Source organism: Phocoena sinus, chromosome 4 (assembly GCF_008692025.1).
Source record: "Phocoena sinus isolate mPhoSin1 chromosome 4, mPhoSin1.pri, whole genome shotgun sequence".
Taxonomy (NCBI): Eukaryota; Metazoa; Chordata; class Mammalia; order Artiodactyla; family Phocoenidae; genus Phocoena; species Phocoena sinus.
This window is the reverse complement of record NC_045766.1, coordinates 75,519,619-75,532,801: the sequence shown is the minus strand read 5'-3', so window position 1 is coordinate 75,532,801 and position 13,183 is coordinate 75,519,619. Positions and strand designations below refer to the sequence as shown.

General features: G+C 51.5%; 1 protein-coding gene across 9 annotated transcripts in view; it reads right to left on the bottom strand.

Annotated features, from left to right (window-relative positions):
* MYLK (myosin light chain kinase) overlaps nt 1-13,183 on the bottom strand; it is a 271,416-nt gene that overhangs the window by 10,438 nt on the left and 247,795 nt on the right. For all 9 annotated transcript variants that reach the window (XM_032629951.1, XM_032629944.1, XM_032629948.1 and 6 more), the window contains 3 exons: nt 11,920-12,043; nt 3,419-3,571; nt 760-883 (listed from right to left, as the gene is read on the bottom strand). In XM_032629951.1, coding sequence (XP_032485842.1) covers nt 760-883; nt 3,419-3,571; nt 11,920-12,043 — 401 coding nt within the window. The remainder of the gene's footprint in view (nt 1-759; nt 884-3,418; nt 3,572-11,919; nt 12,044-13,183) is intronic.

The window sequence follows — 13,183 nt, the reverse complement described above, 5'->3', positions numbered from 1 at the left end:
AACAATCAGAGGCGATTTGTGTCATTAAACTGTGTGCTGTTAAGACTGTGTACGCTGGAGCCAGTCTCTGGGTTTGAATCCTGGCTTTCCCACTTATTAGCTGTGACCCTGGGTGACCTTCCTAACCTTTCTCTGCTTTGTTTGTCTAAGAACTGGAGATAACTATAGTACCTGCCTCCCAGGATTAAAAAACAATGCATAGAGAGTGCTTTGAATGTTCCCTGATACGTGGCCAGCCCTCCATACATATTGGCTACCCATCTCATTTGTGAACACTTACTATGTGCCAGGCAATGTGCTAAAGGCCAGATGAATATTATCTCATATAATTCTCACAACAGTGAGAATCTCACAAAGATTTGGTACCACTAATATCCCCATTTTATAGATGAGAAAACGAAGGCACAGCAAGGTTAAGTAACTTGGCTAAGGACATGTAGCTAGTAACATGCAACCTCTCTATGTCTCTCCCATGTCTCTCTTTGTGGAACATGTGTCCACCTCCTTCACTGTAAAGAAATGCAAGACCATCATGCTACCTATAAGGAGATCACATTCTCCAGGGCTGCCAAATAGTCCTAAAGGTGACATTGCTCGTCCCTAGTCACGAAGACATGGAATGTCAGTCTTGGTCCCAGACTATTTCAGAAACAAATGTAAACATTTTTGGAGTGAGGCCAGGGCAAGTTGGGAATGAGGGTAGCTTGAATAAAGCAATTATGAGGGGCGACATCCCAGTCCAAAGTGACCCCTCATTACCTGCCATTTTCTTCTTGCCATGTACTTCTTCATTCGGTCCTTGGAGAGTTTCTTGGCCTCCATGTTCTTGGTGTCTTTCATTAGCCATGTATGCTGAAGGCACTGGGTGCAGTCCAAGCGGTTTCTAATAGAGGCAGAGATCAGAGGGTTTCTGAGCAGAAGGGGACCACAGAGACTGCTGGTCAGGTCAGAAACGGGAGGTCACCTGTCCCTAGTTACACAGGGCAGAGCCCAGGGCTCTCTGCTCCCAGTCCATCCACCATGGTGAGAATCACTGTGCTCTTGGCCTTTTTCCTTTCTTGGTCTGGGTTACACTGACTAGACCCAGAATACATTAGTGTTGAGAAGCCCTAAACACCAGTAAGCAACTGGAGTCTCATGACCTGCCCTTGGGGTCTAGGGAGGCTAAGTGCTGGAGGGCAGACATGTCTGGGAATGACTGGCACCCTATTCCAGGGTGGGGTCATTCTGCTGGTCACGTGGGGGCTGGGAACTGTGGAGGCCCGATCCTTCTGCCTCCTTGTCTGATGGAGAGAAGAGTGAAACCTTAGGCCCAAACCTTCGAGAATCAGTGAACTCTCAAATCTTATGGTGTGGTTGAGTATCAGGTTTTTCCCATTAAAACTCAGAGGTATGTCCTTTGTACAACCTATGAATTATGACAACCTTAGAACTGTACTGAAACTCATTTAATCTTCTGAAAGCTCTGGGAATCTAGAAATATTTCAGGGCCATCACCTTAATTGTCATAGGACTAATGAAGTCCAAAGTACCAAGTGCTAACATATGTAGAAAAATGAGTAAAAGTAAATTTGCTAACTATAGCAAATGTAGTGGTCTTTAGATAAGGGGATATGGATTATTTTAATTTTCTTATATTCAAAGTTTGTACAACTTACATGTATTAATTTATAATAGAAAAACATTTTTTAAAGTGCTGATAGATGGAGATTTCTGGTTGAAGAGATGCTGAGTTTGAGTTTATGGGAATCTAGAGTCTATCTATATGAAATCAATTCTTTGGTGAGTCCATTTTACGAGCACAGAGAACCCAACACGTTTCTGAATAAACTCAAGGTCAGGTAAGAAAATAGGGTATATACACAATACCTCATTTACCACATCTTGGGTGAATGAAGCCTGGTTGACAGAAGCCATCCTTGGACCAGAGTTGTTAGGAAGGAGGTCCGCACCTCCCTGAGGCACCTGGGGAGCGGGGACCCATCACACGGGAGGGGCATCTCGGCCCCCCGCAACATCTAGATCCTCCTTGGGTCACGCCTGCGTCTGAGGTGGAGACTGGGGCAGCAAAGTGCTAAAAAGACCTCGCTGTCAAGGAGTGTGGAATGTCTCCTCTGGAGGAGTTTGGCCCTGAGCTGGCTAAAAAGGACTGAGAGGTGGGTGCGTAACCAGAAAACCAGACCGAACCACTTAAGAGACCCTCTAGCCTCGCTCCTTTAGCAACTGTGCTCTCATGTCCCAGACAGGATTTCCCCCAGAGGGAGCAAGACGACCGACAGCCTCACAGGGGTCTGCGGGCCAGGCAGACAGGGCAGAACGTAGGCCACAAAGTCCCCTTGGTGCACATGCAGAGCCTCTGGGCTGACTCCTCCCACCTTCCTCCAGCACACCACCCATTTCAACACCACCTTCTGGGGAAAAGCTTACAGCTGCTCATGTTGCCAAATACGACTCCCCGGGGCCCCTGGAGCCAGGCCTTGCCTCATCTGGCCACCTGTTCACAGAGTGGGTGAGGCGCCCGACAGCCCGTGGCCCCCCCGCCGACACCTCACCACTCCCTTGTCCTGGTGCAGGCCGGCCCTCCCGGCATGTGCACGGCCCCTCTCCACTTCCTACCGTAACGGTAGCTGCTTCCCCTCGCCAGTGAATTCTCTCCAGCCACACCAAGACCCCCTCAACCTCCCCTCCTCTGCTCTAGCCTCCTCTACTGCTCCCACCTCCATCCTCTTCCCCCTGAAATACTGACTGAGCACCTTGGGCGTCTGACCTTTCCTCACAGCCTTAGGCCGTCTATATGCCTGAACGCTCAGGCCTCCTGACGTTCACAGATGTTCTTTATAGTCATCTGCCGACCACCTGGGCAGCTCCAGGCAGCCCCAGAAGGTGGAGGAGAGAACCTCACAGTCTGCAGGGTTGCAGGGGACAGAGATGGAGCTGGGCCCAGTGGCCTGGGGTCACAGCCTAACTGGCCAGTGGTGGAAGGTACCTGGCCACACTCAGGCAGGCAGCTCCTACATGATTTAGATACAAAATAAGCATCCAGCCAGAATAGCTAGGAGTATGGTCAGGACCGGCAAATAGGGTATCTCCCCTGCAAGCCCCAGAAGGGGGGCTGAGGTTTCAGCAGGGCGGTTGCAGGCCACAGCTGTACACGGAAAATAAAAGGGGCTGTCGTTATTCACACGCAAGCTGCCTCATTCCATCAACACTCAGTCAAGCGTTGCTTTTCAGGTGAGGTTTCTGTGCTTCGAAAGACAGGAGAGTGTCGGGCACCAGGGAGCAGGACCCTCGCGCACGCAGTGCCCATCCTCCCCTCCTCGGGTGCGGAGGGGCCCACGACAGGGAAAGAGAGTCCCTGCCTCTGGACCCCAGTCCGGGGAGTGGGGAGGCCGAAAAGACTGAAATCTCGACTCATTACTTCATATCTTTCTTCAGCAAGCTGCTGATAAAATCCTTGGCGTCATCAGAGATCTCATCGAAGGCCTCGTCGTCAAAGTCCCAGGTGGCTGAGGTGACGTTGGCTAAGGTTTCGTTATCGTTGTCACCCATGAAGGGGGACAGTCCACTGACCCTGGGGGATGAGAGAGGAGAGCAGTGAGTGGGGGAGGCCAGCAGGGAGGGCGGTCCCACCAGGGGAGCGCTCCCTGAGGTCAGAGGTGAGAGCGCCCCAAACGCCCCCGCGCCTGCCTCTCCTCCCACCCAGGAGAGAAGGGGGCGTGGCTCTCAGCCTCTTCCCGCTGGCTCACTCACTGTACTTCTGGGGTGTCGCCCGCCTGTTGACACCACCTGCCTGTGAAGCTGAGGCGGAGGGACTTTTCTTCAGTTCACCACTTCCACACAGCACTGCAGGGCCTTCCTCCCTGCCTTCTGTTCTTCCCCAACACCCTGGCGAGAACTGCGCCCCGCAGAACCTTCTCCAAGGTCCTGGGGGGAGGAATGGCCTCCTTCGCAGGGCTCCAGGTGCGCGCGCGCGCACACACACACCCTCCCCCCCCCCCCCCCCCCCCCGTGGACTGGTCACGTGGTACAGCACTCATCACCGCGCCCTGTCCCGCCCTCCCACCTCTCACCATCAGCATCAAGAATAGGGCCAGCCCGAGTGGGGCTCGGCAAGGGTGTGTCCACGAAGGGTGGACCTGCAATGCGGGTCGGTGATCCATCTATACTTGACGACAATGCGCCTGGGGCATTTAGGCCAAACCAGAAAACTTCCCTCAGAGGACCCATGGCCTGTTCATTCGCTGGGTGACCTTGGACAATTCCCCTCATCTCTCTGTGTCAGCTTCCTCCTCTGTTAGATGGACAACCTGCTACTTGGAGTGGTCACCACTGCCACCTCTCCCTGTTCTCCTTCTCCTGCGTTCTCATTCTCATAACAGCAGACATCTATCAAATGTTCACTATGTGCCATGCACTGGGCAGAGAGCTAAAACAGATGGACTCATTCAGTCTTAACACCACCCTTTAAGGCAGGTAACTCATTACTTCGTTTAACAGATAAGGAAACTAAAGCACCAAGTGGGGGTAAGTAACTTGCCCAAGGATTTGCAGTCAATGAGCCTATTTCTTTCTTTTTCTTTTTCTTTTTTTTTTTTTTTGAGGTACGCGGGCCTCTCACTGTCGCGGTCTCCCCTTTGCGGAGCACAGGCTCCAGACGCGCAGGCTCAGTGGCCATGGCTCACGGGCCCAGCCGCTCTGCGGCATGTGGGATCCTCCCGGACCGGGGCACGAACCCGTGACCCCTGCATCGGCAGGCAGACTCTCAACCACTGCGCCACCAGGGAAGCCCAATGAGCCTGTTTCTTAACCGCTAATTTGTACAGTCATTTCTAGGAAGATGAAGTAAATCACAGCGTACAGCACTGGCAGGAGGCCTGGTCCGCAGTAAGGAGCTTGGTCTGTGACCATAGCTATTATGCAGTTCTTCTGTACACAGTTCACCCCCACTGCCCCATCAATCTGTGATCTCTGGAATGACTCACTTACCAATAGCTTAAGCCAAATAAAATTTGGAAGGTAAAGTATCTCAAAGCTGAATGGAGCAGACATCTGGCTTACTGGCCTCGCATCTCACCTCTGGCGGGCACTTCACCTTCCCCCCAGCCATGCAGCCCGCCACTCACCCGGACCTAGGGCCAGCTTCATGGGCCTTGGAAGAGCCCCACTCTTGGCTTAATGCTCTGCTGCCATCATTTTGAAATTCTTAATGTTTACACAAGTCACCCCCCCTTTTTATGCTGCACTGGGCCCCATGATTTATGTAGCTGGTCCTGCCCTGGCCCCACCTGAGCCCCATGAGATGGATCTAGGGCCCTCATGCCATCAACCTTCCAAGTTAAGGCTTCACTAACATCCCTTTCCCCAGATCCCTCATCATAAACAATAATGCAAAGCCCTCGGGAGCTGTTTTGGCATCCAAGAGGCATCAGCTTATGAAATACACTCGGCCCTGAAAACTAAGTTTTGTAAAACAAAATCTATTGAAATATTGCAAGGAAAGCTTGCATGGGCGGAACCCTCTGGTGAAAATCTTCATTAAAAAGAAGAAAAAGAGCTTTTTCAGTGTGAATTATCTCACCCGAATCAACATATTTGTGCTTTTGAATAAAAGAGTTTTATAGATGGCATTAAAATGTCTTAAAGCAAGACACCCATTTATGTTCCGAGAAGGCATGGAGATAATCATTCTCGATCATATCACAATGAGGGAAGGGTGGGATCTCACCAGGCCCGAGTCTGTGCTGTTATATGCTATTCCTTTCCCCTCTCTGGGCCTCAGCTTCCCCCCTTATACACCAAGGGTACTGGACTAGAATTCCTAGGGGCTCCCAGGAAGCCCATAGGCTTAACTAGTCCCGTCAAGAAGCAGCCTGACTCTTGCTTGCCAGCTACATGCTTCATTCTGTCTCTGCACTTTCCATTTGAAACAAAGAGGGGAAGTCCTACAGCACTCCAAGAGATTGCCGGGAGCGGGGTGGGGGGGGTGGGGGGTGGGGCAGGGAAGTAAACAGCCCTGCTGTGGAATGCTGAAAGGCCGCCTTCTGTAAACCTCCTTTCCTAATTAGGAACTGTCATCCTGCAAAGATAGGGCTTAATCTCTGTGATGTTCATAGTTGGGGAGAGTCTCCTCTGGCCTCTGGCACTCCTCCTTCCTGGCAGCCCATCCATCTGAAATCCCTCCCAAGCCTTGGCTGGCTCCTCACCTGCCCCAGCTCCCCCAGCATTCCCCCTGATAAACAGTACGTCTCTAAAATAAAAAATATGCAGAGCCTGATGATGAAGACAGTATTCGAATTTTAGTAATGCCTTTCCGTGGTGGTGGGATTTTGCAGAATTTTTAAACTTCCTTTCTTGTACTTTTTCTTTATTGCTAGAATTTGCATAGGATCATATATGGTTGGGTTGTTCAACCCAATCAACAAACATAGTAACCCTAGCATTAAAAACACAGCTACTCACCTCTTTTCCTAGTCTCACCTAGGTTTTAACTGAAGGGGATCAGAGTATACCACCCCAAAATATGAACTTGGGCATAAAAATTGCCTTGAGCTGAAGGCAATTAGCCCTTTGTCCTCCCTCTTTCTGTCTAAAAGCAGGACATAAATTTCTCTTCGTTAAGGTGACATAAATTTCCATTTGTTCTATTTGTCCATTTCTTCTCTTCCCAGAAAGAGAAAGACAGTCATCTGCATATTAGATATCGCTGAACAGTCCCTATACATTTCCTAGTCACCTTGTCACAATTTACTCCCTCCAGAAGCTCCAAACCCTTTTTCCTTCGTCTAGTTATTTCTGTATAATTTATCACTCTTTGTTAAAGTAGTATATAAGCCCCAAATTTTAAAGGTACCTTGAGTCACATTTCTTTATGAACACCTGTGCATATGTACATAATTAAATCTGTTTTCTTTTTGTTAATCTGTCCCTTTTAAAGAAAAAAAAATTATTTATTTATTAGGTTGTGCCGGGTCTTAGTTGCTGCATGTGGGCTCCTTAGTTGTGGCATGTGAAGTGTTAGTTGCAGCACGCATATGGGATCTAGTTCCCTGGCCAGGGATCGAACCCGGCCCCCCTGCATTGGGAGCATGGAGTCTTAGCCACTGTGCCATCAGGGAAGTCCCGTTAATCTGTCTTTTGTCAGTTTGACTTGCAGACCCCCAAGAACTGAACCAAAGAGGTAAAGTGTTTTTCTCCCCAACATAACCAGTGAATTTGTCTGGTTTTCACAAAATTGTCATCAGTGTGGGCAAGTTCTTGGACGCTCTACTTTTTCCTCACTTGACATTGTCTTTCACAAGTGTATACAGAGTCTTAATGTTCATTTTTAATGGTTAAATATTAGTCTTTGTGCTAATGAGTCAACTAAGGACATGGCTGCAGGGTGTTCTAACTTCTTAATTCTTCATCTCTTACTGCAGCCCAACGTCACCAGGGAATCTGACGCGGGGGCCTGCTCTGCTTGGAGGACAGAGCATGAGGAGGCAGAAGGCAGGAAGGCCTCTTGAATGACACTTTCTCTAGGGTGCGTTTTAAGCAGATGACCCCACTGCATGAATGGCCAGCAAAGGAGGCCATACATCTTCCAGTAGAACTACCGAGCGCTCAGGAAGGAGTTAGTATTTTATCCCATTTTACCCTTGGGATGCTCACTCCCTGGTGCGGTGGGAAGATTTGAGAGGGCTGCTCAGGCCCCACAGGAAGAGCTGGGCATCGTTTTGTGCAGTAGCCTAGGAAAGACAGACCCAGGGTTTAGTCATGTTAACCACAGCCCAAGTCCCTGGAGAGCAAAACCTGCAGGTGGTGTCTGGGCCTGGTGTGGATGTGGGGTGCCCGGAGGTCTCAGGACCTGCAACAGAGAGCATGTCTGGACTCAGCAGCTAAGAGGGAAGAAGCAGCCCTGGGTGGAGCTACTGGATCCCTCTGAAGAGCCCTGCCTCCGAATCTGAGTCTGAGTAGGTACCTGATGCTTGGGCACTGGGACTTCTCGCCAGCTCACTAGGCTGCCGTCCCCAGCAGTTAGATTCCAGGCGGGGATGGACCTGGCTCTCTGGACCACGGTGTGTGCTCACGGATGAGCTGAGACGGGAAGGTCTGCTGCTGAGCACGGCAGGAGGCTGGCAGGGAGGAGAAAGCTGGGCCGCAGTTTGGGGGAGGGGAGGAGGAGAAGGAATTCTGGGGTAGGGGTGAGGGCAGGGCACAGAGAAGGGTTTTGGTGTCTCCACAGGCAGTAAGGGAACAGCAAGTCCTAAGGAAATGGGGGGAGGGAGATAAGAGAGGGAAGGAGGTCTTAGAAAAGGAGGCGGGGCTTAGAATTTCTTCACCGTTGAAGTGTGGCCTAGAGAGCCTGGTCCTCTCTCTTCCTGCCAGAAACCAATGGGTGTTGGTAATAGCAGAAGTCTCCAGCAGATCCACGAAATCTGCTTCTCCCTTCAGAATCAGGGGTGAGAGGGTAAGGGGCCCCGAACCCCACCTGCTACATCTCTACCCTGCCTGGGGACCCTGGGCAGGCAGTGGAGCCAGGTCTCCTGTACCGTGACAGGATCTGCCCTGATCTCTCTGAGGGTGTGAGAAGGAGTTCCCTCAGCAAAGTCAAAACAACCTATGGGACACAGCTGCTCACTTAGGAGGTGCTCACCAAATCTGCACTGAGGGATACACCTGTTATCACCTGTCCCCCAGCTCCCCATATCTCACTGGCCCCAGAAAGGAGATGGTGGGGAGGGGGGCGGGGCATCCTCTGGCACAAACAAGGAAGGTGACCCTAACAAGGACTCCAAGCTCCAAAGAGAGGGATGGAAGGTGCACGAGGGCCGCCAGAGAACCTCTTCTGGGGGCTTCCGGCAGTGGCTCCAGAATCCTGCAGAGCGAGGGCTGAGAGGAAGCAGTCTGGCTGGCTCCACCTTCTGTTCTCACACCACGTGCCCTGCTGACAGCCCTAGCTGAGGAGAGAGACTCCCAGACCTCAATCCCCACTGTGAGAGCCAGCAGGAAAAGTCCCGCAGGGCAGAGCAGCCCACAGAGGTGCTGGCTCCCCAGCAGCCAGGATGCTGAGGAGGCTACAGGAGGCTGTGTAGGGCTGGCCTGTGTCCGTCACCCCCACTGCTCACTTGCCCCCCTTCCACAGGCACCTCTCCACCCTCCTCTCGCCTCCGTCCAGATGCCTTCAGGCTGGTGCCCCATTCATCAAAATTATTTTCCCCCCAGTTCAAAAAGCCCTTCCCTATTCCTAGGTCTCAGCTTTAAAAGTAATCTAGCAAACCATGTAACATGTTAACCAAATTACTTCTTCCACCTCAAAGAATTTTCATTTTAAAATAAAGTGCTCGGGCTTCCCTGGTGGCGCAGTGGTTGAGAGTCCGCCTGCCGATGCAGGGGACACGGGTTCGTGCCCTGGTCCGGGAAGATCCCATATGCTGCGGAGCGGCTGGGCCCGTGAGCCATGGCCGCTGAGCCTGCGCATCCGGAGCCCGTGCTCCGCAACGGGAGAGGCCACAACAGTGAGAGGCCCGTGTACCGCAAAAAAATAAATAAATAAAATAAAATAAAATAAAGTGCTCTTATGACCCAGTAATTCTAGTTCTAGATTATATATCCAACAGAAATGCATAAAGATATTCACTAAAGCACGTGTACTGGAATACTCACAATAACCCAAACTGGAATCTAGTCCATCAGCACAGAATGGATAAGTAAACTGGATGAAGTTCACAGAGTGAAACACTATACAGCACCAAGAATGAACAGCCTACAGCTACACACCATAACATGAATGGGGGTCACAAACAAGGTGGGGCAGAAGCCAGACACATCTTTCTGTATGATTTCGTTTATATAAAGTTCAAAAGCAGGTGAACATGGTGCGTGATGTTAGAATGGGGATCAGGTTACCCCTGAGGGAGTAACCAGAGCCTGGGCACTGGGAGGGCTGCGGGCCTGGTATTGTGTAGTTTCCGGGTCTGGGTATAGGTGTGTTTACTGTGCAAATTCACTGAGCGTCTAGTCACCGGTCTGGCCCCGACCCGTAGGGAGACCAATCGTCCTAGTTTGCCCAGGATGGTCCTCACTTCATCACTGAAAGTCCCGTATCCTGGGAAACCCATCAGTGCTGGGTGAACTGGGACAGCTGGCCATGCTCTAGGACTGTGGGAAGTGGGCAGCCATGTGGGCTTCCCTGGCTCCTGTGACCTCAATGCCAATTGAAGACCGAATCTCTGCCATGCCCCACTCCCAGGTTTATTCTGAGGACCAAACAGATGGTCCTGATTCTACAGCAGTGGGAAAACCAATGGAGAGAGTAAGGCAAGTCTCCTTGATGGCTGCAGGGGGACCCAGGACCAAGCCAAGCCACAGGGCAGCTGGGTCTGAACAGAGGGAGCTGACAAAAGACCGTTTCCCAAGAGCCTCTCCTGGGCAAAGATCCGGCGTGAGCCCCATCCAGCCTGGGGCAGTCCCCACTGCCCTGCTCTCCTTTATTTACCAAGGGGCCAGCACTACAGAATCTGACACAGTTTTCTTCACTCCTCAGCTCCCTTTCTCCTGGAGGGGACTGGGTAGGGAGAGGCAGGGAGATGCTCTCCTGGCCAGAGTTTCTTCTCTGCTGCTCTGGGGGAGGCTGTGTTGGTGGGGGTGACCCCAAGCAGGGAAGAAGATGACTCTAGGGTACAGAACCTGTGACACAGGTTCAACTGAGGTAGGCTGTCCTAATAGCCCACAGGGAGAGTAAGACTCCTGAGCACGTGAAAAAGCCACATTGGTGGACACACACACACACACACACACACACACACACACACACACAATCACTCTGCTTCTGCTAAAGCTTTTGTAACAGTTGTTCCTAAACCTGGCTGTGCAGTAGAATGACCTAAAGCCATTTCTCACACTGGGGTCTGAAGACCCCATGGATCTAAGAAAGTATTCTTAGAGGTCAATATTCAAGTTTTTTGTGAAAATGTTTAATTTGTCCTTTTGCTTTAACAACAAAAACTTTTTTACAAAATGACTACACGCATATCTGCATTTTCAGGGAGACCATCCCATAACTGTGTGATGTCACACAAACTCAGGGGCTGCCACTAAGGCTAGTGCCTGCTTGCGGCCTCAGGCTTCAGAGGCCAAATCAGCCAAATCCCAACAGGAGGGTGTGCTCTAGGGCCTGGTACTCAAAGTGCTGTCTTCAGACCAGCACCACCAGCAACCAGCGCCTGTTAGGAATGTGGATTCTCAGGTCCCCTGGAGCTTCTGAATCAGAACTTGTAATCTAGGCAGCCCAGGTGATCCCCTCATGTTACTGTCTGTGAAGCACTGGTCTAGATTACTGGCCTTCCCTCTTTTCTCCAGCATTTTTTAACGGAATGGCTTCCTATTTTCCACCTAATTTCCCAATTCTAATTACTACACAGTAGCTTTCTGTTGTCTATGGGTCCCACTAAAAGCTCTATCATCAAAAGTGCTTATTAATTAGTCCGTATACTGGATGCAGAGATGAGGCTGGAATCTGGGGTCCCTCTGCTGTGAGGATGGGGTGTGGTCCTCTGAAGATGACAATGACACCCACAGCTGATGTACACCTGGGTTCTCTCCCTGCTTCTCTATGGACCCATGTACACACATGAAGGTAAATTCCACGGCACCAGCCACGTTCCTGTCCTCCTGACCAAAGGCCCCTAGGTGGCTAGCATCAAGGATGGTGAGGTCCCCAGAACGGGGCTCTTGCTGTGTAGAGCTAGACGCTCCTGCAGAAGTGTGACGTGGGCTGTGGACATCACCAGGAGCACAGAAGCCAGGCAGGCCAGCGAGGAGGGGGTTGGGAGCCTACCGCCCTCCTGACTCTAGGCGGGCTCCCCATCAGGACCCGCCCTGGTCCCTTCAACATCAGGGCAGCCTGGGGACCCTCCCGCCGTGTGCCCCAGGACTCACAGGATGTAGCAGATGACCCCGATGCTCCACATGTCTGTGGCGTAGCCAATGGGCTCATAGTTGATCACTTCAGGTGCGACGAACTCTGGGGTGCCAAAGAGGACCTTCAGAGACCCCGCGTTCTCTGCAACCAGGATGGAGAGGGATCAATCGCCAGAACGTCCCTAAGCCAACCCGAGGTCAGCAGGTGCCTGGGAGGCTCTCCCCCTGCAGGACGGCACAGGGACAACAGCCTCCTCGTGGAAAGAGTGCATCGACACACCAGTGAAACCGCCCTGCCCCGGATGGAATGGCTTTCCATGTGTCTGTCTCTCCCATGAGTTCCCTGAGACAGGGGTGGTGACTTGTGCTTGAAAATAATCTCTACCATTCAGTCTGTCATTTGTACCCTGCTGCCTGCTTTATGAGGACTTTCCTATTTAATGCTCTGGCCAAGGAGGATGACCCCATCTCCCAAGGAGAAAAGGGAGGCCCAGGGAGTGACTCCCCACCCCGACCCTGCCTCCCAGTAAATGGTGGTCAGGACCTAACCCAGGGGGTCTGACTCCTGAGCCATGTTCCTCCCCTCCCCCACCCACCTCTCCACACGTAGTGTCACATCTCTCTTCCCAGGAGCTGCTGGGAGGTTAGTTGGGAAAAACTGTAACCCTGAGGTAGTGCCTCTGAGCCACAGAGGACCATCACCCACCAAAATGACTCTTGGGTTGGGTACTCAGGCCCTGAGCGCCTTCCCCTAACGCGCCCTGCCTCCTGAAAGGGCAGGAACAGCAGTGATGCTTCAGAGAGCCCTGGACTAGGCCCCAGGTCCTCATTCCACCCCAGCTCATCATGGGACTTGCTGGGCAAAGCTACTGTGAACCTCGGTTTCCTGGTCTACAAATTGAGGCTCATAAAATCTGCCCTGCCTGCCTCAAAGCGTTGCTGTGAGAATCAGATGAGAGAAAGTAGGTGAAAGTGCTCTGGAAACTGTACGGTAGGGTGCAAATGTGAGGGAGCGCCAGCAGCAGAATGTTCTGCCGCTGAAGGCACCAGAGTGAAAAAAATAATCATGATAAAATAAATGAAAACACCTACAAAGTGCTTACTGTGTGCGAGGCACTGCTCTTATCCCTCTACCTATCTTAACTCAGCGATCCCCTAACAACTCTATGAGGTGAGTCCTACTGTTACCCCAATTTACAGATAAGAAATTTGAGACATAGGCTCCCACAGCTAGTAAGTGGGAGGGGCGGTCTCCACGGTCTGTGATCTCAGCTCCGATCCG